Source organism: Elephas maximus, chromosome 4 (assembly GCF_024166365.1).
Source record: "Elephas maximus indicus isolate mEleMax1 chromosome 4, mEleMax1 primary haplotype, whole genome shotgun sequence".
Lineage (NCBI taxonomy): Eukaryota > Metazoa > Chordata > Mammalia > Proboscidea > Elephantidae > Elephas > Elephas maximus.
In genome coordinates, this window is record NC_064822.1 from 65936294 (window position 1) to 65962791 (window position 26498).

At 35.9% G+C, this 26498-nt stretch overlaps 1 protein-coding gene across 8 annotated transcripts in view; it reads left to right on the top strand.

The window, feature by feature from the left end:
* The window catches only part of RIMKLB (ribosomal modification protein rimK like family member B), a 55199-nt gene that overhangs the window by 25049 nt on the left and 3652 nt on the right, over positions 1-26498 (top strand). For 5 of the 8 annotated variants that reach the window (XM_049882386.1, XM_049882385.1, XM_049882389.1 and 2 more), the window contains 4 exons: positions 11562-11792; positions 13633-13719; positions 16438-16641; positions 18602-23071. In XM_049882386.1, the coding sequence (XP_049738343.1) occupies positions 11562-11792; positions 13633-13719; positions 16438-16641; positions 18602-19068 (989 nt within the window). In that variant the 3' untranslated portion in view covers positions 19069-23071. Of the gene's footprint in view, positions 1-11561; positions 11793-13632; positions 13720-16437; positions 16642-18601; positions 26005-26498 lie in introns of those variants that run through there. The other 3 variants (XR_007517121.1, XR_007517122.1, XR_007517123.1) reach the window with 3 other exon arrangements.

A 26498-nucleotide genomic window follows, 5' to 3' on the forward strand; every position in this document is an offset into this window, starting at 1 on the left:
TGCCAGCAGCAAATGACTATGCCTGTGTTATCAGAGTGAACGCCTGTCCCTTTCCAAAATAATTCAGGAAAATGAAGGAATTGCATTAGTTGTGTCTCCTAATGCTTCAAGCTCTTTCAGACTTAGGATAAAATTTCTCTTGGAAGTAGCTGTAGTCTTATATGGGAGGTTGACTATTATGGATTAGGATCTAGTTGTATGAATAAAAGTTATTTTGATAAATTAGACTATTGACCTCCAGTACACTGATGGTTAGAAGTGGTAATTAGTGCACATACTTGTCTTACACCTGATCTGAAAGGAAATGTTCTGATTTTGTTTCAAATACTAAGCATGATGTTTAGCGTAGGTTTTTTTTTTTTTAATACCAGTTACCAGGTTAGGCAAAATTTTCTCTGCCTAGTAAACTAAGAGGTATTTCTCTTAAACCACACACATACAGTCCCTGGATTAAGAGCAAGTTCAATTCCTAAGTCTGTCTTTAAGTCAAATTTGTATGTAAATGGGAACAGTTAAGTACGATTCATATCTAACATCAGTCAAATGTTTGTCTTAGTGTATTAAAAAAAAAAGTATGTAGTGTACCTTTATGTGCATAAAAGACATTAAAGAAACACCTCCAGATACACTAAAACATCTTTAACATAATAAGATAGTAATGTTTTGATGTGTGTCCCAAAGTAGCACCGGTTTGTTATTACAAACCATTGTGTGTACCTCGAATTTTTAATACATAGTCCCTCCTTCATCTGTGGGAGATACGTTCCAAGATCCCCCGTGGATGCCTGCAGCTGTGGATAGTACTGAACCCTATCTATACTATGTTTTGATTTATACATACATACCTATGATAAAGTTAAATTTATAAATTGGGCACAGTAAGACATGAACAACAAAAACTAATAATAAAATAGAACAAATTACAACAATATACTGTAATAAAAGTTATGTGAATGTGGTCCCTGGGTGGCACAAAGTGGGAAGGCATGAGCTTTCACTACACTACTCATTTAACATAAAAAGCTTCATAAAAGCAAGACTTTATGCTAAATAAGCAAAATAGAACTATCTTTATCTCTAAAAATGAAACTTTCATGTATTATTAAATATCAAATAAACCAGATGGATTTGGTTGGAGAGGGGATAAAAAAAGTACTTCTCAAGTTGTATTGCCAGTAACAGATATTACTTGTGTCATCAACTTACCTCACCCTACCATTGTGAGCTGACAGCGATTGATAAGCTCTAACAGTTATTAAGTCGTTACTGTGTACCAGTCACTTACTAAGCGACTTTACATGCATTTATTTTTTTCCTATCATCCTCAAAATTTCTCAGAAGGAGTTAGGACTTTCTTCTAAGGTGGCTCATCTTACCTTAAGATAGGTCTTCAACAAAATTTTTGAACGAGTAAGAAAAAAATGGATGGATGAACGGGTGAACCTCTTAAGGTTATTTTGTGTGGTTACCACTTTTTATTTCATAAAGTATTTCTCCTGATCCAATTTTTATTTGACTGGTAGAAAAGCAAAAGAGAATACTCAAACACGATAAAAGAAGCTGTGCAGTCATATTACCTTGAATAAAAATGCTTTTAAAATGAAGTAGTCATAATCTGATTGCATGTTTGCTTGCTTTCTATTATCCTTTCTCCCTTTTTTTTTTTTAAACACACGACTGTCAGCTGCAATGCAGCAGTGCTGAATGATAATAAGGTGAGCTGTTAGAGCAGCCTTCCTTTTGTTTCTTTCTGTACTACTGATAAAGCATCTGGGGAAGGAATTCTTTTCATTTCTTGTCATTCCCAAAAGAACATGCCTTTGAAGATTAAAAATGTTGTCTCTACCTGGGCTGAATAGATAAGACTTGGAAACAAGATATTAAGAAATTAGAGCAGAAAGGATTACTGAGGATGTTAAAGGGTGATATTTTGGAAACCCTGGTTCGTAGTGGTTAAGTGCTACAGCTGCTAACCAAGACGCTGGCAGTTCAGATCCACCAGGTGCTCCTTGGAAACTATTGGGCAGTTCTACTCTGTCCTATAGGGCTACTATGAGTCGGAATCCACTCGACGGCAGTGGGTTTTTATTTTGGTAGAAAACAAAGTATTGTTAGGAAGCAGCTAAGCAGATGTGAAAGGCATATTCTTATAAAAATATAATCTTACAATTTTTGATGTTTCGAAATTGGTCGTTATAAGAGGAGCCTTAAAGACTTTTGTAATGTTTTATGTAACTCTTGAGAATTATCGACCCTCAATACCATAAATCCTTATTGTTAATTGTCCTGTTCTCTTCAAAGTTTAGATAAGTACTTTTCCTCCTTTGTCTTTGATTTGTTTAGGACCTGGTAGGAGGGAAAAAGCCACTGATTAAAAAAAAAAAAGGGTCTAAGGGAGCAGTCTGATGTGTAAGATATAAAGGACAGATTGGCATTTATGGGAGGCATCAGTTCAATGTGACTCAGACTTTTTTGCTGCAGTTTTTATTAATGTTCTGGAGCATATTATTTAGAAAATAGATTTATAATTTGAGTGTCTTAAAACGTTCAGAGTTAATCATTTTTGGGATTTGATTCTTCAGAATTGATGTGCATAAAATAACATTGTTGATACTGAATTAAATAGCTTTGTCAGTTAAATAATGAGTCAGTTTTCTAGAGCAAAACAACTGAATATTTGTTATGTGGATTTAGCTCGGAGTAGGCAAATCAGAAGAAGCTGTGAATCTCTTAACACTGCATTTTGTTTTTTTCCAGCTAGATCTTACAGTCTGAGAAAGAAGGTGTTCTACTCCTAGATTTGGTTCTGATTATTACCTTTAGCAAATTGTTTTAACCTTTAGTCTGACTTTCCTCTCTCTATCTTCAGGATAAACTAATGTAAATGATTATAGTGGAGTAATAACAGTGGCAAAGGGAAATGGGGCAGTGCAGGAACAGTAAATGGGCTTTTATTGTTGGTGATAGAAAGGATTCCGAGAAACTATAAAAACCGAAATGACCAGCATCAGTTTTCTTTAGATAATACTCAGAAATTTGATGTGATCTCTTGATTCTTTTGCCTACCCTACCCCCAACCTCCAGAATTTATTAAAAATTTTAAGCAAATAGAATCACGATCAGCTATATACTTGTTAAGGAGCCCAAGTGGTGTGGTGGTTAAATGCTCCGTTGCTAACCAAGAGGTTGGCGGTTCGAACCCATCAGCTGCTACTGGGAGAAGGATGTGGCAGCTTACTCCCATAAAGATTACAGCCTTGGAAACCCTATAGGAGCAGTTCTACTCTGTCCTATAGGGTTGTTATGAATCAGAATTAACTCGATGGCAATGGATTTGGTTTTTATATACTTGCTACCTAGGTTGTGTTTAGTAATAACTTTTTGTCTTAGTTTGTTATCTTTCTCGATATGTATAAACTATACACATACATACATAGATACTTTCTGAGGAGTTAACTTTTCAAATCAAGTAGTCATCTTTATGTCATTTCACACCTAAATGCTCCAATATGTGTATCCAAAAAATGACACTGTCATATATAATTCAATACCATTAGCACACTGAAGAAAATAACACCCTGATATCATCTAGTATATGCTAATGTCATCCAGTATATGCTCTAGAGTCAGATTTCTAAATGTCTTTTTCAGTTATTTTAAAATTCAGATTTGGTTTATGGATTGAATTAAATCTAGAACAATCTCCCTATCTTTATTTCTTCAATATTGTCTATCAACTTTCTGAAGTGATCAGAACAATTGTCTTAAGAATGTCTCACTTTCTGGATTTCTCTCATCATTTCCTTGTGGTGTCTGCCTCCCAAAGTTTTCTTTAAATTAGCTTGATTAGATCCAGGTTACAGATTTTGAGCAAAAAATGGTGCCCAAGAAGATGGTATATACTTCATATTGCATCTAACTAAGAGGCACAAAATGATTGACTCTGCCACTATTAGTGGCGTTAAGTTTGGTCACTGTGGCTGCAAGGTCTCTCTGTTAAAAAAAAAACCTGTTTTTTCTCTTTGGTGTAGCAAATAATCTGTGATGGCACTGTACACATATTGCCATCAGTCTTTCCATAATGCTTTTAGCATCATTGATGATCCTTGCCTAGTTATTAGTTTGAGTTTGCAAAATGGTGATTTTTGTAATTTTATTATTCTTTATTTATTAGTTGGCACTTTTCTTCAAAGAAGATTGTTTCCTCCTGGTGATGAACTGTAAAAAACCTGTTGCTGTTGATTGCAACTCATAGTGACCATATAGGACAGAGTAGAACTGCCCTGTAGGTTTTCCAAGGCTGTAATCTTATTTTTTTTTTTTTGTAATTTCTATTTTTTAATTTTTTACTGTGTTTTAAGTGAAAGTTTACAAATCAAGTCAGTCTCTCGTACAAAATTTTATATATACCTTACTATGTACTCCTAGTTGCTCTCCCCGCTAATGAGATTGCATACTCCCGCTCTCCACCCCGTGTGCATTCAGCCAGTCTCTGTTCCCTTCTGCCTTCTCATCTTGCCTCCAAACAGGAGCTACCCACATAGTCTCACGTGTCTACTTGAACCAAGAAGCTCACTTCTCATCAATGTTGTTTTCTATCTTATAGTCCAGTCCAATCCCTGTCTGAAGAGTTGGCTTTGGGAGTGGTTCCAGTCTTGGGCTAACAGAAAGCCTGGGCACCATGACCTCCAGAATCCTTCTAGTCTGTCAGACCATTAAGTCTGGTCTTTTTATGGGAATTTGAGGTCTGCATCCCACTGTTCTCGTGCTCCATCAGAGATTCTTGTCAGGGCAGTCATCAGCTGTAGCCAGGCACCATCTACTTCTTCTGGTCTCAGACTGATGTAGTCTCTGATTTATGTGGCCCTTTCTGTCTCTTGGGCTCAATAATTACCTTGTGTCTTTGGTGTTCTTCATTCTCCTTTGATCCAGGTGGGTTGAGACCAATTGATGCATCTTAGATGTCCACTTGCTAGTGTTTAAGACCCCAGACGCTCACCAAAGTGGGATGCAGAATGTTTTCTTGATAGATTTTATTATGCCAGTTGACCTAGATGTTCCCTGAAACCATGGTCCCCAGGCCCCCTCCCCTGCTACTCTGGCCTTCGAAGCCTTAGGTTTATTCAAGAAACTTCTTTCGTTTGGGTTTAGTCCAGTTGTGCTAAGCTCTCCTGTGTCATGTGTTATCTTTTCCTTCACCTTAAATAGTTCTTGTCTACTGTCTGATTAATGAATACTCACCCCCCCACCCTCATAAACATCAAAGAATATTTTCTCCTGTGTTTAAATTGTTTCTCAAGTTCTTTTAATAGTGGTCTCGTACAATATTTGTCCTTTTGCAACTGACTAATTTCACTCAGGATAATGCCTTCCAGATCTCTCCATGTTATGAAATGTTTCACGGATTCAGCATTGTTCTTTATCGATGCGTACTGTTCCATTGTGTGAATATACCATAACTTATCCATTCATCCGTTGATGGGCATCTTGGTTGCTTCCATCTTTTTGCTGTTGTAAACAGTGCTGCAGTGAACATTGGTGTGCATGTTTCTGTTCGTGTAAAGGCTCTTATTTCTCTAGGATATATTCCAAGGAGTGGGATTGCTGGATCGTATGGTAGTTCTATTTCTAGCTTTTTAAGGAAGCACCAAATCGATTTCCAAAGTGGTTGTACCATTTGACATTCCCACCAGCAGTGTATAAGTGTTCCAGTCTCTCCACAGCCTCTCCAACATTTATTATTTTGTGTTTTTTGGATTAATGCCAGCCTTGTTGGAGTGAGATTGTATCTCATTGCAGTTTTGATTTACGTTTCTCTAATGGCTAATGATCGTGAGCATTTCCTCATGTTATCTGTGTCTTCTTTGGTGAAGTACCTGTTCATATCCTTTGCCCATTTTTTAATTGGGTTTTTGTCTTTTTGTTGTTGACTTTTTGCAGTATCATGTAGATCTTAGAGATCAGATACTGATTGGAAATGTCATAGCTAAAAACTTCTTCCTAGTCTGTAGGTAATCTTTTTACTCTTTTGGTGTGAAGTCTTTGGATGAGCGTAGGTGTTTGATTTTTAGGACCTCCCAGTTTCTCTTCTGGTGTTTGCACATAGTTAGTAATGTTTTGTATACTGTTTATGCCATGTATTAGAGCTTCTAGCATTGCCCCTATTTTTTTCCTTCCGTGGTCTTTATTGTTTTAGATTTTATATTTAGGTCTTTGATCCATTTTGAGTTAGTTTTTATGCATGGTGTGAGGTATGGGTCTTGTTTCATTTTTTTGCAGATGGCTATTCAGTTATGCCAGCACCATTTGTTAAAAAGACTGTCTTTTCCCGATTTAACTGACTTTGGGCCTTTGTCAAATATCAGCTGCTAATATGTGAATGGATTTATGTCTGGATTCTCAATTCTGTTCCATTTGTCTATGTCTGTTGTTGTGCCAGTAGCAGGCTGTTTTGACTACTGTGGTGGTGTTATAGGTTCTAAAATCAGGTAGCGTGAAGCCTCCCACTTTGTACTTTTTCAGAAATGCTTTACTTATCCGGGGCCTCTTTCCCTCCCGTACGAAGATGGTGATTTGTCTCTCCATCTCATTCAAAAATGTCATTGGAATTTGGGTCAGAATTGCATTGTATCTATAGATGGCTTTTGGTAGAATGGACATTTTTACAATGTTAAGTCTTCCTATCCATGAGCAAGGTTATGTTCTTCCACTTATGTAGGTCTCTTTTGGTTTCTTGCAGAAGTGTTCTGTAGTTTTCTTAGTATAAGTCTTTTACATCTCTGGTAAGATTTATTCCTAAGTATTTTATCTTCTTGGGGGCTACTGTAAATGGTATTGATTTGGTGATTTCCTCTTCGATGTTCTTTCTGTTGACATAGAGGAACATAGAGGAATCCACCTGATTTTCGTATGTTTATCTTGTATCCTGATATTCTGCTGAACTCTTCTTTTAGTTTCTGTAGTTTTTTTGAGGATTCTTTAGGGTTTTCTGTGTATAAGATCATGTCATCTGTAAATATAGATACTTTTACTTTTTGCTTACCAATTTGCATACCCTTTATTTCTTTTTCTGGCCTAATTGCTCTGGCTAGGACCTCCAGCACAATGTTGAGTAAGAGTGGTGATAAAGGGCATCCTTGCCTGGCCCCCATTCTCAAGCAGAATGCTTTGAGACTCTGTCCATTTAGGAGGAGGTTGGCTGTTGGCTTTGTATAAATGCTCTTTATTATGTTGAGGAATTCTCCTCTATTCCTATTTTGCTGAGAGTTTTTATCATGAATGGGTGTTGGGCTTTGTCAGATGCCTTTTCTGTATCAATTGATAAGGTCATGTGGTTCTTTTGTTTTATTTCTGTGATGGTGGATTACATTGGTTGTTTTTCTAATGTTGAACCATCCCTGCTCTGCACACCTTGTATTTTTTTGATATGTTGTTGAGTTCTATTTTGGCTAGAATTTTGTTGAGGATTTTTGCATCTATGTTCATGAGGGATATAGGTGTGTAATATTCTTTTTTTTGTGGTGTCTTTACCTGGTTTTGGCATCAGGGGTATGCTGGCTTCATAGAATGAGATTAGGAGTATTCAGTCCTTTTCTGTGCTCTGAAATACTGTTAGTGGTAGTGGTGTTAACTCTTCTCTGAAAGTTTGGTAGAACTAACTCTCCAGTGAAGCCACCTGGGCTATGGCTTTTTTTTGTTGTTGTTGGGAGTTTTTAAATTACCTTTTCAACCTCTTTTGTTATGGGTCTATTTAGTTGTTCTACCTCTGTTTGTGTTAGTTTAGGTAAGTAGTGTGTTTCTAGAAATTTATCCATTTGTTCTAGGTTTTCAAATTTGTTACAACACAGTTTTTTGTAATAATCTGATATGGTTCTTTTAATTTCCGTTGGGTCTGATATGATATGGCCCGTCTCATTTCTTATTTGGGTTCTTTGCTTCCTTTCTGGTTTTTGTTTTGTTTGCCCAGTGGTTTATCAATTTTGTTAATTTTTTCAAAGAACCAGGTTTTGGTCTTATAAATTCTTTCAATTGTTTTTCTGTTCTCTATTTCATTTATTTCTAATTTTTTTTATTTGCTTTCTTCTTGTGTCTGAGGGTTTCTTTTGTTGCGCTCTTTCTGTTCAGGTTGTATGGATAATTCTTTGATTTTGGCCCTTCTTTTTGGATGTGTGCATTTGTACTGATTTTGCTATATCCTAAAGGTTCTTAATAGGAAGTGTTTTCTTTCTCATTGGATTCTGTGAATTTCTTTATGCCATCCTTAATTTCTTCTATAACCCAGTCGTTTTTTGAGCAGGGTGTTGTTCAGTTTCCAAGTGTTCGATTTGTTTTCCCTGCTTCTTATGTTATTGATTTCTGCTTTTATGGCTTTATAGTCAGAGAAGATGCTTTGTAATATTTAGATCCAAGGCTGTAATCTTTATGGAAGTGGACCGCCACATCTTTCTCCTGTGGAGCAGCTGGTGGATTCAAACTGCCAACCTTGTGGTTAGCAGCCAAGTGCTTAACCACTGTGCCACCAGGGCTCCTTTCGATGACCTGTAGTTCCTCTAAAAAGGTGGGGTAAATGTCATCCTTTCTCTTCATTTATCAGTTTTTTTAGAGTAATTGTTTTGTGCCATCGAGTCTGTTCTGACTCATAGTGACCCTATAGGACAGGGTAGAACTGCCCCATAGGATTTTCAAGGATTGGCTGGTAGATTTGAACTGTGGACAGAGTAAGGAGCTATATAATTGTCCCCTCCAGTGGGAGCAAATGAGGTTTTTTTTTTTTCTTTCTGCATTTGAGTATAATTATGGATTCGTGGACTTTTGTGTATTCGCTGTGTGATCAGTTCTTTTTTGATGCTCAAATCATCTCAAATTTGGCTAGTGGGAGCCCCTCCTGGCTGATTACACAGTTCTTTTATCACATCTCCATTATTCTTTCTTTCTTGATTTTTCACAGAGATTATGTGAGTTTTAATAGTGTATAAACAGTACTCTCATGGATTGAATTATGGCCCCCCAAAAATGTGTGTATCCACTTGGTTAGGGGATGAGTCCAAGTATTCTGTGGTTGTCCTCCATTTTCTGATTGTAATTTTATGTTAAAGAGGATTAGGGTGGGATTGTAACACCACCCCTATCTAGGTCATCGTCTATTAGAGACTATTCTACTTTGACCATGAAAACATTTCATATCTAGATCCAAACTTAGCACCTTTTGTCCCAAACTGACTTCGGTTTTCAATTCTACATCCTCTATATCCTAATCTTAAAAACTTTTAATCCTCAATTATGTTATTAGATTTTTTTCCCTTTAAAAAAATGCACTTCAGTATGTTCAGGCAAGCCACTGCTAAAGCCTTAGAAATCAGGAGGTGCAGGATTGCAGAAAGCTCCCATCGATGATCTTTAAGGTTTTAGCCTATAGCAGCAAATTGAATGATTCTGAGGAGAATGCCTGGAAGCCAGTAACAGAACCTTATGTCACCTGTTTGTGGACCATGCTACCTACACACAGCTACTCCTAGAGAATAGTAACTTCTTCTTTTCTTTTACCAATGGAATTTTGTGTAATTGTCTGTCATTGGTTGGATTCTCAAATGGAACCCTCCTAGCTGGAGAATGTGGCCCTGCTCTTCAGGAAACCCCCAGTTTGGGGAGGGATTAAAAAATGGGGATTATGTGGAGCTTCAACAGGCAATATTCAGCACACACCTTTAGTTCTCTTAATCAGAACAGATATAAACTCTTTAGCCCAGAATTTGTGGCTTTCCATATCTGACACTTTACCTAACCAATTTTATTTTTTATACTTCGCAGTAGAAATTGTGGTTAAGGCACATACTCTTCTAATGGTTGTTCTTGCCCCTATGACAACACTTACAGCATCTGTCTCTCCTAGTACAATGAGAGCTCCTTGAGGGCAAGGGCCTTATTTGTCTTTTTACCAGTGTATTCCTGGCATTTAAAAACGAATCTGATAGCTAGTAATGGCGTACTGTTTATTGAATGAATGAATGTTTATCTGTGAGAGATTGATCATGTATCTGTAAATGTAATTCCATTCAGGCCACTGGGGGAAAAAAAAAGAAAGAAATGAAATAAAGCTGTACGTGTATGGCTATAGCAGGGTGTCCGTGGTATAATTTTAAGTGAAGAAAGTTATATAGGATGGGAAGTGAATATATTACATATTTTTGTATTGTAAATGTTCTAAACAAATATGAACTATTTTTAAATTTTACTTATTTTTATTATGGTGAGTATATAATAACAAAAATTGCCATTTCAAGATTTTTTACATCTACAGTTCAGTGATATTATTTACTTTCATCATGTTCTGTAACCATCACCATTGTTTCCAATTTTTTCTGTCACTTTTAATAGAAGCTCAGTGCCCCCGAAGAAGTGACTCCCTCTTTCCTCTCTCCTTCCCACACCTGGTAACGGAACCACTAATAGACTTTGGTCCCTATACATTTTCCTATTCTAGAAATGTAAATGGGATCATACAATATTTGTCCTTTTGTGACAGACTTATTTCAGTCAGCATTGTTTTTAGAGTTTATCCATGTTATAGGATATATCAGGACTTCATTGATTTTTACAGCAGAATAATGTGTGTATATGTACTGTTTTTTTAATGAAAATAAGTTTTAAGGAACAATTCATAAATAACTTGTTTCTTCAGTATCAGGGGCTTCCCTGAATAGAATGATATTGGCTAAAAGTTCTAGAAACCTGCCTCTTCTGCCATACTATTTAGTCAGACTCAGGGAAAGCCAGTTATGTCATCTGTCCTTCCAGACATTTTCTGTGAATATCTAAACACTAGTAAAATTTATTTTCAGATTTGTTAATGTCGTGGCCCGAATTATATCCCCCCAGAAATGTGTGTATCAATTTGGCTGGGCCATGATTCCCAGTATTGTGTGGTTGTCCTTTATTTTGTGATTGTAATTTTATATTAAAGAGGATTAGGGTGGGACACCCTGGGGTGTGGACTACACCACCTTTTATAAGAGATGAAAGGAAAGCAAGCAGAGAGTTGGAGACCTCATACCACCAAGGAAGCAGTGCCGGGAGCAGAGCATGTCCTTTGGACCTGGGGTCCCTGCACAGAGAAGCTCCTAGTCCAGGGGAAGATTGATGAGAATGCCAACAGAGAGTGTAAGCCGTCTCCTGGAGCTGAGTTTGGACTTTTAGCCTACTTTACTGTGAGAGAATAAATTTCTCTTTGTTAAAGCCATCCAGTTGTGGTATTTCTTTTATAGCAGCACTAGATAATTAAGACGGCTGTTCTTAAAATTTCAACATTATGTATCTGTACTTTTTTTTTCACATCTCAAAAATATTTATGACATTCTTTTTAGTACTTTAGTATTTCATTATATTCACATGTATTATAATTTATTTAACAAGTGCAGGAATTTTTTTAAGGAGGAGTGTCTCCCCATCACAGTCAAATATTAACAACCGCCACCCTTCTCACCTGCCCCCTACTTTGATATGTTTCTGTTTCTTTATTTTATATTCCCTTCTGATGGTTTTTACTTCATTTTTATATATTTCAGGTCTACGGATTAATGGAGAACTAATCACTGCCTACCCGCAGGTGGTGGTAGTGAGAGTACCAACCCCTTGGGTACAAAGTGATAGTGACATCACTGTTTTGCGCCATCTAGAGAAGATGGGATGTCGATTGATGAACCGACCTCAAGCCATCCTGAACTGTGTTAATAAGTTCTGGACATTTCAAGAGTTGGCTGGCCATGGTGTTCCTCTGCCAGATACTTTCTCTTATGGTGAGTTCACTAATGAGAATGTATAACTTAAGTTTTAGAGCACTGATAATTTTGAAAGCCATACTAAATGGGTTATATGATATAAGGAAATTTATAAACATGAAAGAACCTCTTATAGAGGTGACTTTCAATTTTAACAAACTATGCAGGAGAATTTTGAATTGTGCCTTAAGGTTTAGTTCCATGATTTGGAGTAGAACGAGGTTAGCAAACCTTTTTTGTCTAGGACTAGATAGTAAATATTTTAGGCTCTGCAGATCATAAGGTCTCTGTCGCAGCTCACTATTCTGTCGTAGTGTGAAAACTGCCGTAGACAATATGTAAACAAATGGATGCGGCTATGTGTGAATAAAATTTTATTAAAAAAACAGGCAGCCGGCCGAATCTGGCACACAGGCTGTAGTTTGCCAACCCCTGGGGTAAAAGATAATAGAATTTGATGACATCTTTTTGTAATTTCTTAATAACTTTATTACCATTTTCATGATAGAGCCTCATAAATACTTCCATATTCTTTTAGAAAATGACACTGTATTAGGTGTGCTTTAAAACCAGTGCTTCTAAAACTATTTGTGGTAAAGGACTTTTTTTTTTTTTTAAGGCCAATCTGATGTGAATCAATGCTCTTGTAAAATCAAAATACCACAGCAGTACCAAAGTGTTATACAAGCTTCTTATGCTTACTTTTTATATTTATTGGGTCACATATCAATAACAACCAAGTGGAAAAAAGGCACAGGTTACAGAACTGCACTTTGAGTACCACTACTACTATAAACAACATTATGCTAACACATTTCCTGCCCATCCAGTTCTTGTTTGGAGAAGAGGAGACTAACTATAAATTAGTGCAGAGTTTTCCCATAAAGGTATTTCTCCAAATGAATGTCCAGTAGAATGTTTGGAAATTTGATAAGGCTTTACAAAGAAATCCCTGACCTCTTCTTATTTTTAAGATTTTAAAGAAGAGGGGAATTCATCATGTCTGTACGGCATGTGTGGATGCAGTTAGCATTTTTAGCAAGTTGCACAAGAAGAGAAAAAGATAATTTTAATAAATCAAGAATTCTGTCTTCCTGATGCTTTTGAGATATTACAGGTTATGTAATAATTCTACAATTTTGATTTTTAAGACTTGAAAAGGAGAAAAGGTTAAAAATTCTGAGTTTAAAAATTGGAGCTGAATCATCTTAATTTACCTAAGCTGTAAATTTATGATGTTGCAGTTGTTTAATGAATTTTTTCCTGGCTGATTTTTTTTTACAACTATAATCCATTTTTACAGTAATCTGGCTATTGTATCACTTGTTCCTGAGAAATAAAAACAGTTAAGAAGTTAAATCTTAACACTGAGTAGCTAGGTATAGAAAGAACTCTGATTAATAGTTGAGATAAAGAAAATTCGTAAGCATGTTTGATAATAAAGAGAATGGCGTGTGTGAATGCGCACCATGTCTTCAACTTTCTTTACTGACTACCTCTTCAGTTTCTTAATCTGACCGGGAATGTCTGTTATTCGGATGTCAAGAAATAAAAGATTGAAAAAAATGAAAAATGTTAACAGAACCAGGAAGCTTTGTTACTTGCGAGACGCTTCTTTAAGTTGGATATCAGAATATATATAGATTAGTTCATTTTAAAAAGTGAGTTTTAAACTGATATTAATTGTACTTTGAGCCTACGTTTTTTATTTTCTCCAAGAAAAACAAATTTGACCATCAGGCTCTTAACTTCTACTTCTGTGTAATCATTGCCTTATGCTACTGCTGTCTATAGTGTAGATAATATTTATCATAAAACAGCTCTGTTGCTGTCCTTCTTAAATTTGTTTTTTTACCAGGTGGCCATGAAAATTTTGCTAAAATGATTGATGAAGCAGAAGTATTGGAGTTCCCAATGGTAGTGAAGAATACACGGGGTCATAGAGGTGTGTATGAGTGTTGCTATGGCACATGATTTTGAAATTCCTTCAGAATTAATAACAATGATTTTATAAAAATAAGATTTTTTTTTATCAGATCAGTGCAGTTATTTGAATTTTTCTGTTCGCTTGTGATTATTGACTAAATCGTTTTCTTATTGTCAATTGTTAAGTAATTATAGCTTATGAAGCAGAGATTCTGAAGGAATGATACAGGAAGTTTGTTAGGTACATAGTACTTCAGATTTATAGGAGGTTATTGTCAATTGTTCAGTTTGGCTAGAAGCTATTTCTGTTTTAGTGGTTATCCTGGGAATTCTAACAGGCATACTTAGACTGAGTTTCAAGTTAGTACCTTTACTTTCCTTCCGAACAATACAGGATCATCAGTTACAAACTTTAGTCATCTCCCTTCTCGTTTTGTTTTTAAATCATATATTGGGTTCATAAGTAACACAAAATAATTGATATAAATTTTTAGCACTTAAAGTTTTAGCTTCCTGGACATAAAATCAGTCCGTAGTAATAAATTACGTATCTGTACGTGAAAAATAGGCAATTAGAAAATAAGCATTTTAAAGAGTTATTTAAAATAGCATTAAAATATATAAGGTAACTAGGAATGAACCCACTAAAAGATGAGTAAGACCTATATGGAAAGAATTATAAAACTTTGTTGAAAGACATTGAAAAAGACCTTTAAAAAAGGAGGTTTACCATATTCATGAGTTGAAGGACTCACTGTTTTTAATGCTGTCCAGTAGAACTTTATGCAGTGATAGATGTGCTCTGTTCTTCGCTTATCAGTGATGTAGCTGTTGAACACTTGAAACATGGCTAGTGCAACTGAGGAACTGAATTTTTAATTTTATTTGATTTTAAATAATTTAAATAGCTACACGTCACTAGTATCTACCAAATTTGATAGCACAGGAATGGATGTCATCTCCTTAAATTGATCTACAGATTGAATGCAGTTTCAGTTAAAAAATCCTAACAATGAATTTTGATAGGAGGATTCTGAAATTTATATGGAAGAACAAGTGCCAAGAATAATCAAGACCCTCCTGAGAAAAAGTGGATTGATTTTTTTTTTTTTTTTTTCCCTTGCTAGTTAACAAAAATGTTTATAAAGCCATGTCATTAAGACCGCATGGCACTTATGCAGGATTAGGTATATATAGATCACCAATGGTGCTGAGACATTTGGTTATCTCTATGAAGACAAACCGTATGGGGCAGTTCTACTCTGTCCTATAGGGTCGCTATGAGTCAGAATCGACTCGACGGCAATGGGTATGAAGACAAAAAAAAAAGGTGCGCCCCCTCCCTCACGTTACAGACAAAAATCCATTGTAAAATCATAGACTTAAATATGTGAGGTAAAATTAAAGAACTTTATTTTAATTTTTTGCTCTGTAGAGTATATTTTATTCTTAAATTATATAAATTTTCAGAAGTAAACGAAGGACTCTGTTAAGTAAGATTGGACAGTACATGATTGTATCTATATTGTTATTAGTGTTAAACTATTTTTCTTCAAATATGATAGTGTATTTTTTACTGTGATTTAGGTGGAAATTTACAGAACAGATTAGTTTCTCATTAAACAGTTAACACAGAAATTGTTTCGTGACATTGGTTGCAATCTGCATGATGAGCCAACACTCTCCCCTTCCTCTACCCCAGGTTCCCTGTTTTCCATTTGTCCAGTTTTCCTGTCCCTTCCTGACTTCTCACCTTTGGTTTTGGGCTGATGTGCTTATTAGTCTTGTATACATGATTGAACAATGAAGCATGTCCCTCACATGTGTTTTTGTTGGCCCTATAGACCCGTCTAAACTTTGGCTGAAAGAGTGACTTCAGTCCTGAGTTAAAAGGGTGTCTGGGGTTAATAAAGAACTTTAGAAGGCTGCATATAGAAATGTCTTAATGATCTCAGATTATGAAGGATTTCTTAAGGCATAAAAAGTGTAGATTATAAAAGAAAAGATTTATAAATCCAAAGTCAGCACATGTTTAGCGGGAAGGGCTGGATAAGGTTCAGCTGGGTTTGAACAGAGCAGAAGCTCATGGCCTTTTATGACTTAGCCTCACAAGTCATACAGAGTCAATTCTGCTATTCGGTTGAAGCAGTCCCAAGCCCTTCTAGATTCAAGGGGAAGGGACATAAATCCTTTCTCACCCCCTCAATGAGAGGAATGTCAGAGGATTTAAAACCATGTTTTAAAAACAGCTACAGCCTTTGGCACAACAATAGATATGTAGAACTGTGAATCCAGAAATAAATACAAGTAATAACATTGCTATGTTACTATATACTAAATGTATTAGTATACTGCTAATATAGTATGTAAGTTTTAACTCAGAGAGAAAAGGTTTTGCTAATACATGAAGTTGACATTGTTGGTAACCTCTGGAGGAATACAAATCTAGACCTCTTACTTCACAACATATACCAAAATGATACTGTAAGAGTTTGGAGTGGAGGGTATAGTAGAAGGAGTTTATTAACTTTGTCTTTATACATTTTTGCATTGTTTCACTGGTTATCATAACTATTACTTTGATTAAACAATTGGAACAAAGAAAACTTAAGAAAAAAAATAAAGTGCAGTAGGTTCTGAAGAAGGGGATTGTTTGGGACTCAAAAAGATGCAGATAATAGATATTAACTGCCCACAGTTTGATGACTTACATATTTTCTCTTCTTTTCAATCACAGGCAAAGCTGTTTTCTTGGCTCGGGATAAGCATCATTTGGCTGATCTAAGCCATCTTATTCGCCATGAAGCTCCATACCTGTTCCAGAAGTATGTTAAAGAGTCCCATGGACGGGATGTACGTGTCATAGTTGTGGGAGGCCGTGTGGTTGGCACCATGTTACGTTGTTCAACAGATGGGAGGATGCAAAGCAACTGCTCACTAGGTAAAAACAATGCAAATATCTTTGTAGTATATAAATTAGTATTACAACTTGTCTACTGTATATTCGTATATATACAGTATATAGCTGTCGATCTTTTTACATAGCAAGTTGAAAACACATTGTCTTTCACATGTAAATGTGATCTATAGACCTATCATCAGTATAATAAATACTGTATTTTTATGCAAATAACATAGCAACGATTGTGAGCATAACATAAAACCACAGCTTTTTGTTCTGTTGTACATAAGGTCGCTATGAGTTTGAATTGGAACTGACTCGGTAGCATCTAACAACATATTGCAGTTTTCATTACTCACCAGCATTTACTCCTCATCCTCATCTTCCCATATCATGAGGTTTGGGTGCTTAGTCATACGTTAATGTCTTTCCTTGATTATTATTCTTGGATGGGGTATGTAAGTGATAGCTACCTCATAATATTTTTCTTTCTCCTTAAGGGAGAATAATACCGTGGCTGAGATTGGATTCTTAGATTATAAGAGTCTGGCTTCAGTTTTGCTGCGTTTTAGGTTTTATTGTTGAAATTTAATGTTCAAATATACTCTGATCGTTTTCCTTTGTAGGTAATTTATTCTTTTTGCCTAAAAACTTGTTTTTTTTTCTTCATAGGGGTCTAAAATTTTATCAATATTTTTAAATATGTGTCTTTTTTTATCAGTCAACCTGGATTTTAGTAAGCCCTTTCAATCAGCAGACTTGAATTTTTTTTTTTTTTTTTGAAGAGTGCATACACATTTTTAGATGTTTATTGGCCTTTCTGTTTCTTTTGTGAATTATTCATATATCTTAATTTGCTGTAGAGGTTTTTTTTTCTTACTGATTTGAAAGGGCTTTTTGCATAAAAAGAATGTTAATGCTAATTTCAGTTTTTTTTTAATTAAAAAAAATTAATTACAGTGGGTTTTCAATGGCTCTAACCTTTTGGATATACATCGCCAGGCCTTTCTTCCTAGGTGCCACTGGGTGGACTTGAGCTGGAACCTTTCGGTTAGTAGCCGAGCACTTAAGTGTTTGCTACAGTTTCTAGTTTTTATGTCATTAAATCTATCCCCTCCCCCCTTTATGTTCATAGAATGTATGAGGTCACACAGTTTGGTTAGATCTAATGCATGTTATGTCAGTCTTTCTATGTTTCAGGAAGGTAGTAAATTACTGTCATTTGGGAAGGATCCTTGTCAGTGTACACTATGCTCTTTCACAACTATTGTAGTAGTTGTTAGGTGCCGTCAAGTCAGTTTTGACTCAGCAACCCTATGTAGAACAGAACAAAACACTGCCTGGTCCTGTGCCATCTCCGCAGTTATTACCTTGAGCCCATCATTGCAGCCACTGTGTCAATCCATTTTATTGAAGGTCTTCCTCTTTTTGTTTGACTCTCCTCCAAGCATGATCTCCTTCTCCAGGGACTGGCCCCTCTCTATAACCATGTCCAAAGTTCATGAGACGAAGTCTTGCCATCCCTGCTGCTTAGGAGCATTCTGGCTGTACTTCTTCCAAGACAGATTTGTTCATTCTTTTGGCAGTCTGTGGTATATTTAATATTCTTCACCAACACCATAATTCAAAGGCATCAGTTCTTCTTCAGTCTTCTTATTCATTATCCAGCTTTCACATGCTTCACAGCTATAGGAAAATGTTTTCTACATCGTTGCCATTGTTCAGCTCGCATGGAGCAAGAGGTGGTAAGGATATAATAGTACCGAGTAAATATGTAGGATGTATATAGGAAGTCACAGGTTCTTTGCAAGAATGAATTTAGGGAAGGGGATCCCTAATGAAGATGGCCTAGATTTCAAAGTCCCAGTTTGACACAAAATAGTACCTTTATTTTCACTGCTGATTTAGAAGAGCGGGTTAGTCTCAGAGGCTAGCTTTAGTTTTACTCCAAAAGTGTTACCATTTTGGTAACTTTTTACCTTGTTTTCTTTTTTGCCAGGTGGTGTGGGGATGATGTGCTCATTGAGTGAACAAGGGAAGCAGCTAGCTATCCAGGTGTCTAATATCCTGGGGATGGATGTGTGTGGCATTGACCTATTGATGAAAGATGACGGCTCCTTCTGTGTCTGCGAAGCCAATGCAAATGTAGGTTTCATCGCCTTTGATAAGGCTTGTAATCTAGATGTAGCTGGTATCATAGCAGACTATGCCGCCTCCCTTCTGCCCTCTGGCCGGCTCACCCGGCGTATGTCCCTGCTCTCCGTGGTGTCCACGGCCAGTGAGACTAGTGAGCCGGAGCTGGGTCCCCCAGCCAGCACTGCTGTCGACAACATGAGCGCGAGTTCCAGCTCTGTTGACAGCGACCCAGAAAGCACGGAGCGGGAGCTGCTCACCAAGCTCCCAGGGGGGGGCCTGTTCAACATGAACCAGCTGCTAGCCAATGAAATCAAACTCCTGGTGGAGTGACTCCACTGGTAAATAATTAACCAACAAAACTTGTAAAACTTACTTTCTTTTTCTTTCTTCTTATTATTATTTTTTAACCACCTTGCAATGCTGTTCATGGAAAATACTCAGGAAGATGAGAGAAAATTAAGTTAGTTGAGGGAAGGGGGAGATAGACAAGACCTCTGCTGTTCCATGTGACTGATTTTCATTTACAGATCCTATAGGTCTTTTTTTTTTTTTATATAGATCTAGTCTGAAACGAGGCAGAAGAGGTGGGATACAGAAAAATGTCAAGTTCTCATAGTTTCTTTTTAAAATAATCAAAAATTTGTATGCTTTTGGGCCATGAGGAACATATAAAATTTTTCATGGTTCTTTGCATCTTTTATTTTTGTATAGTGGGTACAAATTTCAGAGTAGTATGACTTTCCATTGTGTTGCAAAAAAATTTGTACTGGGTGAGGAACATGCCTAAATTACAGAAATTTTTAAAAATACAAATCTGAAACCTCTGCCATTTCCAGATCAACTAGCAGCTGTATGTTACAGTTTCTAAAGTCTTGAGAGACTCTCATTGAGTTTTCTTATTTTTTTGTTTTTGTTTTGGTTTTTTTCCCTTAATTTAGGTGAAAGGGCAAAATAAATAAAACCCAGTAAAAGTTTTCTAATGGCAAAATTGGCATGTTTGCATGATGAAAGGGAAATGAACAGGATTGCAATGTCTGGTATACGAAATAACATTTACGCCAATGTAGATAAAATTACCCTAGTTTAAAGTATGTGTATTGACTTGTATTTGTTAGTGTTTTAGTCTTTTTGAAAGATATATGCTCTGTTAATGTTGCTTTTTTTTTTTTTTTTAATACATGCTAGTCTAACATTCCCTGCTCTATGCCTGCATCTTTAACAATGGCCAAAGTGAAGAAAATGCTACCTTTTTTGTTAACAAGATACTGACTTGAAACATGTGCATTTAAAGCCTTTTATTTTTTCCTTTTTTCTTTGGTGGTTGGGCAATGAAAGATAAGGGCAAGGAAAAATTTGGGAGGGGGGGATAAGTCAAGGGCCTATAAGTTCTTAAGTATAAAATTGAAGTGATTTCTAATGCCAGCGTTATATATTTGCATTTTTCACATTTTGGGAGGGAGTATATATGTGTGTGTGCACGCATGCATGTGTATGTGTTTCGCTTTTCTTTTTTTTTTAATCAACCAGTCAAAAAGGGTAGACCCTAGAAAATGGAGCATGATGGGAAACACAAGTTTCGACTTTAAAAATCAGAAGTTCTTTTCATAATTAGACTCTACTGGAGTAGAGATACCCACCTGAAGATATAAGGAGAATGGATATTTCCTAGGCTTTCTGTGTATATGTATGTTTGGTTTATTCTTTGGTTCTCGACAGTTCAGTGTATGATTTATTCAAGGCTACATGCTTCTCTTCAACGCTTCTGGCTATGCATTTTCTTCTTTTAATCACAGAATTTGGTGTGGGGTGGATTGGACTGTTTTTGTTGGGGGACTTATTTAGTTAGCTGTACTGAGCCCTACTCTTAAGCCTTCAGTACTCTCCACTCTTTATATTCCTTTACTTTCTGAATTTATAAAAACCCCAAAACTGCATATGACACAAGCCTTTAAAACATGGGTAATACTGTCCCAATGATGGGTTTGGAAAGTATGTTACAGAGATGCTGCAAAGCTCAACGTAATTTTTAATCAGCAAGTTCCATCTCCCTACAATCCTCCGAAGCTTTTACCCAAGCCCTTTCTTGCCTCTCCAATGCTATTTTCCTTCAGATGGACCTTAAACATAATTTCTCGGACACTACTAGAGAGACTTCGAGGCAATAATAAAAGATCAGTATTAACCAGCTCTCACAGAGGTTTGATCATGCTTACTTGTACAGTTTTCCCCGTTTTAAAAAGGAATGTAATAAATTTGTTTTTTTCATAGAATTAAATAATATTAAAATTGAGTGAAAGGTTGATTGTTGACAAATAGAATAGTACCTATAATCTGTGCAGTGTCTCATTTCACTTCAGAAAAAGATACATACGAAGAATTTTTAATTTATCTCATAGGGTATTTTAATCACACCTAAAAGAATTTGACTTGAGCAGGGTTATTGGGGCACTCACACACATATGTAAACATTGGTACTTGGTACCATTAACAGAAAGAAATACTTGGTACTTCTTTCACTGAATGACCATACTTTGGGGGATTTGTGCTATTTGGTGTAGAGGAAAAAAGAAGAACTGCTCAGTTAAATCATCATTCATATATTTGTGTAGAGACCATCTGGTTGCCACTTATGATACATATATTTTAAATAGTTATATATCACATGTACGTAGATTAATGGAAATAGAACAAACTATTTGATGAAAAACTCAAGGTTTGTGTTAGTGGGATAAGGGACTAGGGAAAATTGTAGTTAACTTTTTTTTTAAACCTCTACCAAGTTAACCAGCTATAGGAAATAACTGAAATTATTTGCCCTTTAGTTTACTCACCATTTATCCATCTTTTGTCCATTCACACTATATTAAAACATTTCTGCCAACCAGCTTCTGAATTGTACAGTCACATGTTAGAATGAAAAAGGCAGGAATGGTCATCTCAGACTTCAAAAACATGGTTATTTTCATGCATTCCCTCAAAAATTAAACAATGTGGACAAATCATTCTGGAAGAACCCAAATGATACAGCAGCAGATATTTAAGTGAATATTAAGTTTATTTTTATAATTGTGTAATAACTTTTGTATAATCTTCATTGCTATTTTGAGAGGTAAAAATGTATTTATCAAATATGTATAATGATTATCATGCCAAAATCTGAATTATTGTAAAATTTGTGTATTGTTAAAATTGTAATTATAAATTGTATTTTAAAAATAATTCTGATATTGTTTTTATGTAATCTGTGATGAAGACTGGACTTTATATACGTATATAAACACACACACATATATAAGTATGAACTATTCCATTTAAATTTTTTAATAGTTTTTTTTTTTCCTTTTTGGTGCCTATAATTGATTGGTCATTTCTGCTGGCTTTTTCTCCACTGAACTTTGAAATCTTTCTGTGTATGCTCTCAATAAGAAAACTGCCCTGGAATATTAGAGAAATCTAACAAGAGACTTGCTCATCAAGCACTTTATTAGACTTTGAGAATGTACCGAAGGCATTGAAAGAAGTCATTGACTTTCATAATCGTCTCTTCTTTTTCTGAAGGAGAAAACAATGGAAAAACAAATTCTCTACATTCAGTGAATCCCCAGTTTGGGGGCTGGGGGGGCTTAGAGACATTGTGAAATCAAATTTTGTGTTATATTTTTCTTCTGGCTCACTCTTTTTGAGAAGGTTTATGGGCTATATGGCTGGTGAGACACGATCCCCTCCTAAGAAAATGTAGGTGCTCAGACAGGTAACCTCTGCTGCTACTGTTTTTATTTGTCTGTTTGTTTGTTTAATTTCATTTACAATTTGTTTTTGTTGTACTAGGATTTTTAAAAATGTAATATATTGCAGGATTTATACCAGGTTCACTGCTTTCTTTTTTATTTATTTTTCTTAAAAAACAAAACCAAAAAAGTTTCATTTAAAATACATTTAGGCGCCTTTGAAGCTTGGATTTTGGAATGTTTCAGTAGTGGACAGAAATCTGCTGTTGGAATCTTCTAGTCTTCCAGGTTTAATTTGAAATGTTTTTAGTTTTGTTTTTGGATTTTCGTGTGGTATTTTATTTCCTTTATACCAATGCCCTTTTGCCATGCTGTTTTGGGGTGGCTGCCTAACTCTAGTGAAAATTATTTTTATATTAACGAATGTTTGGCTTTTTAAATTCCTTAATGTTTTACATTTAAAAAAACTTTTTAAAGAAATATTCTAACTCCTTGCACTGTTACTGTTCTTTGCCAGCCTTTTCAGGAGCCAAAAAAAACAAAAACAAACAAACAAAAAAATACCCAGAGAAAAAACTTTCCTTCTTCCCCCTTCCTGATGATGAGTGAGAAGTATTGAGAACTTTCGGGGTCAGTGCCCTTCTAAACTCCCCTTCCCCCATAATGCAGCTGTATAATGAATGGTAAATGCAGCGGTTTGGATTCAGGCACAGCCCCGGCCTGCTTGCAGGTAATTTGACTCTTTCTCCTTTCTTTGCATCACAAGGCTAACTTTACTTTTTTTTTTTCTTTATATGCTTTAAAGACAACCCTAGGTTTGCAGTAACTCTCATTTAAAAAATAATGCATTAATATATCTAGTAAATGATTTGACTAAAGAAGTGCTTCTGGGGGATAAAGTTTGGAATTGGTTGGGATGAACTCAGGACTTTGGGGGTTTTATTTAGTCATTTAGATGACTCCATTCCTTGCATATATGTCTATAATTAAGTATTTCAGAGTGTGACTTTTTTGGCTTTGTTTTTGTTTTGGGTTTGTTTGTTTCTTCCATTGTGCTACTCTGGCTTAAGCTTTTTCAGAGGTTGGTGTTCCGAATACACAGTGAGCTCACAGTATAAAGACATCAATTAGGAGTTGACAGGTATGGAAAACTAGAGTTTTGAAAAGGTAAAATTAGGTTTCAGGTTATATTTATGGTAAAAACTCACCATAGTATTCAGTTGTCCTTAGTGCTTTTGTTTCTGTGACATTATAAAAGTGAAAGGGAATGATGAGACAGACAGTAGAAAGCATTTCGGTTATTTTAGGAGCAGTGTGATTTCAGAGCTAATCATTCCAGCATTTCTGAGACACTGGTTCTAACAAAGATGTAAGTGTGAGCAGTTTGAGATTATCTTAAATTCATTGTTTAAACATTCAAAAATCAGATTTGAATAGATTGGAAGGAATTTCTGGAGACAGGATGGTCAAACAGATTACAACAATAAGTTAGTGGCAGGACAACTTGCCCATTTTAGTATCTTTTCTCTGCCTCTCCAACCCACCTACCCTTTTATCCGCTTCTATTCTTTCTACAACTTTAGCTGTGAGTTGTTATTTTGGGAGATAATCCTAATTAAGTTGAATTTTAGTGAAAGAAACCAATACCTTTACAAGATACGCCTCTGCGTAATTTTATCCTGTGGCTTTAGCTGTCTTACCTAAAAAGGCTGTAAGTCCAGTAAATTACTACTTAGTGAATAGAAAATCCCAGTTTGTAATGCTGTTTCTACAGCTAAAGCCATGTAGTAAGTCATTATTAGCCTGTTGTGTGCTTCAGTTCACTCATGTAAGATAGGGACAATCACTCCCCCAAGCATCTGCATTCAAAAATACTTATCTGTTGAACTAAGATTTACTGACAGAGGAATCCCAAATGGACTTCTGCAGGAATTTATGATATATACTAAAAAAGGCTGGTTCAGGAGAACGTTGTTCTCTTGCTGGTAGAAATGACCAGCTTTAGAATATATAGACTGACTGCATTGGGCATGGGGAGTTTGATAACCTCTGTTCTCCCTTCACTGAATAGCACTAACCTATTAAAAATGATCTTGCTTTTAGATATCACTATATTCGAACTTATTAGATGGGCCTTATATAGAATGGCGGCTATTGTGGGATTTGGGAACTTGAGGGGTGGGGTGAACTGTTGTTGTTTTAGGTTTCAGTCAGACAGACATCCCTGTGCCCCAGTTCCCAGAAGCACAGCAGGCCTCTAGGAGCATCCGTGGGAACGGCGCAGTCCTGACATCACCAACTCCTGCTCAGGCTCATCCCATATACAGAGGTCAAAGGGTGGGGCTTGAGATTGGGGGAAGGAATGAGAAAGAAAGGAGAAACAATGTCACTGCAGTGCCACTGTCAACTAGCCTTTGGTGCTTATGTCAGTGTTTGTTTTATTTCTTGATTTTTTTTTTTTTAAGTTGGCAAAACTCCATGTTTTATTTTGGGATGAAGGTAATGGGAGGGTGGAACAAAAACAAGCCATTATTGTTATTATTAGTTTGTTCTTAGATACTATTCCTTAGTAGCTAATTCAAAATAAATTTGAAACTGAGACTCAATGACAAACAGGATGGGAATAGAAATGAATCTCAGGGTTTTAACAAATAGAAAATTTATGTGGTGTTAATTCCCAATTTCCCTAAAACTGCTGTTGCATTTGTCACTATTTCCGTGTTTCTCCTAATTCTTTTATGTGTGTATGCAGTTTGAGGAAATGTGCATTCATAGTCCTTTTTAAAGAACTTAATGGATGTGTTAGTGTTTTTCGAGAAATACACCCAATGCTTACATGGGCATACAAATGCTACCCTATTTTAAATGTAGGTGGCGTATGTGTTCGTGTTTTAATGTATTCAGAGCCATTGGGCAATAAGCAGTCCAGAACATTGAAAACTCAAGCAGGTAAAGCACCTAACACTCTTAGTTTCTAGAATTACTCTTTTATATTGTTGCATCTTCCACAATTCCTTTGGTAGTCCCTGAGCTTAAATTTTTCAGGAGTTATATTTTTATGTATTTATTCATAGATCGTATAGATTGTAGGGATAGGTGATGAAGGAAACTGTAACAAAAGAAAATGGCTCTGTGAGATGGCTGAGTGTCTAAATCTTTCCACTTTTTTTTTTTTTTTCCAACTTAGCATGAACATTGATCATACATTGTTTGAGTTTTTTTTCTGCGAGTGGGAATTTTTTTGTTTTTGACTTTTGGGGGAGGTTTTAGGGAGACATGAGGAAGTTGGTACAGATGTGTAAATATGAAATGTTAAATTCTGGTTAATCTGAATAGTAAGCAGGAACCTTTTCTATATACCCTTCTGCTGCAGCAGAGAAATAAACTGGTAGGTGGTAGCAGAAGAAGGAATTCTTCAGATGGATGGCTACTGATTTGAAGCCTGCATAGGAGGAGGGATAGAATATGAGATACCAAGTGAAGCAAGGAGTTAGAAAGTGGAAACAGGACTAAGACTTCAGGAATTTGACTCTAAATGGTAAGTAAGCTACTTTCAACTACTGTAAGAGTACGTTTCTAATCTGATACCAGTGTTAATAAGTGTGATTATAATCATAAATGCCAGTAGATTCTTGCTTCAGGTTGAATTTGTCCTAACTTGGGTACTCTCATTCCTTGCTTAGGAAAAAAAAAAATTGTTTTTGCTCTTGTCAGTTACCATGGAGTCCTTTTCGACTCATGGTGACCCCCGTGTGTTACAGAGTAGAACTGTTCCATAGAGAAAAAGAAAAAAATAAGCAATACCTAAAATAAAGATGTTCTCCCTGGTATATTTGATACATATGAACTTCAGTTGTAAAATGATGCTAATAGTAAATCTGAGTCTATAAAAATCTGAGAGATGTGAAATGTGTATTGTTAACCATTACACAGATATAAAAGGCTGTCCCCTTCCCCTTTTTAGTGAGAGCACTGGAGGGATAACAAAAGAATGTGATTTGAAAACATGGAGAAAAAAATCTCCTTCAACTG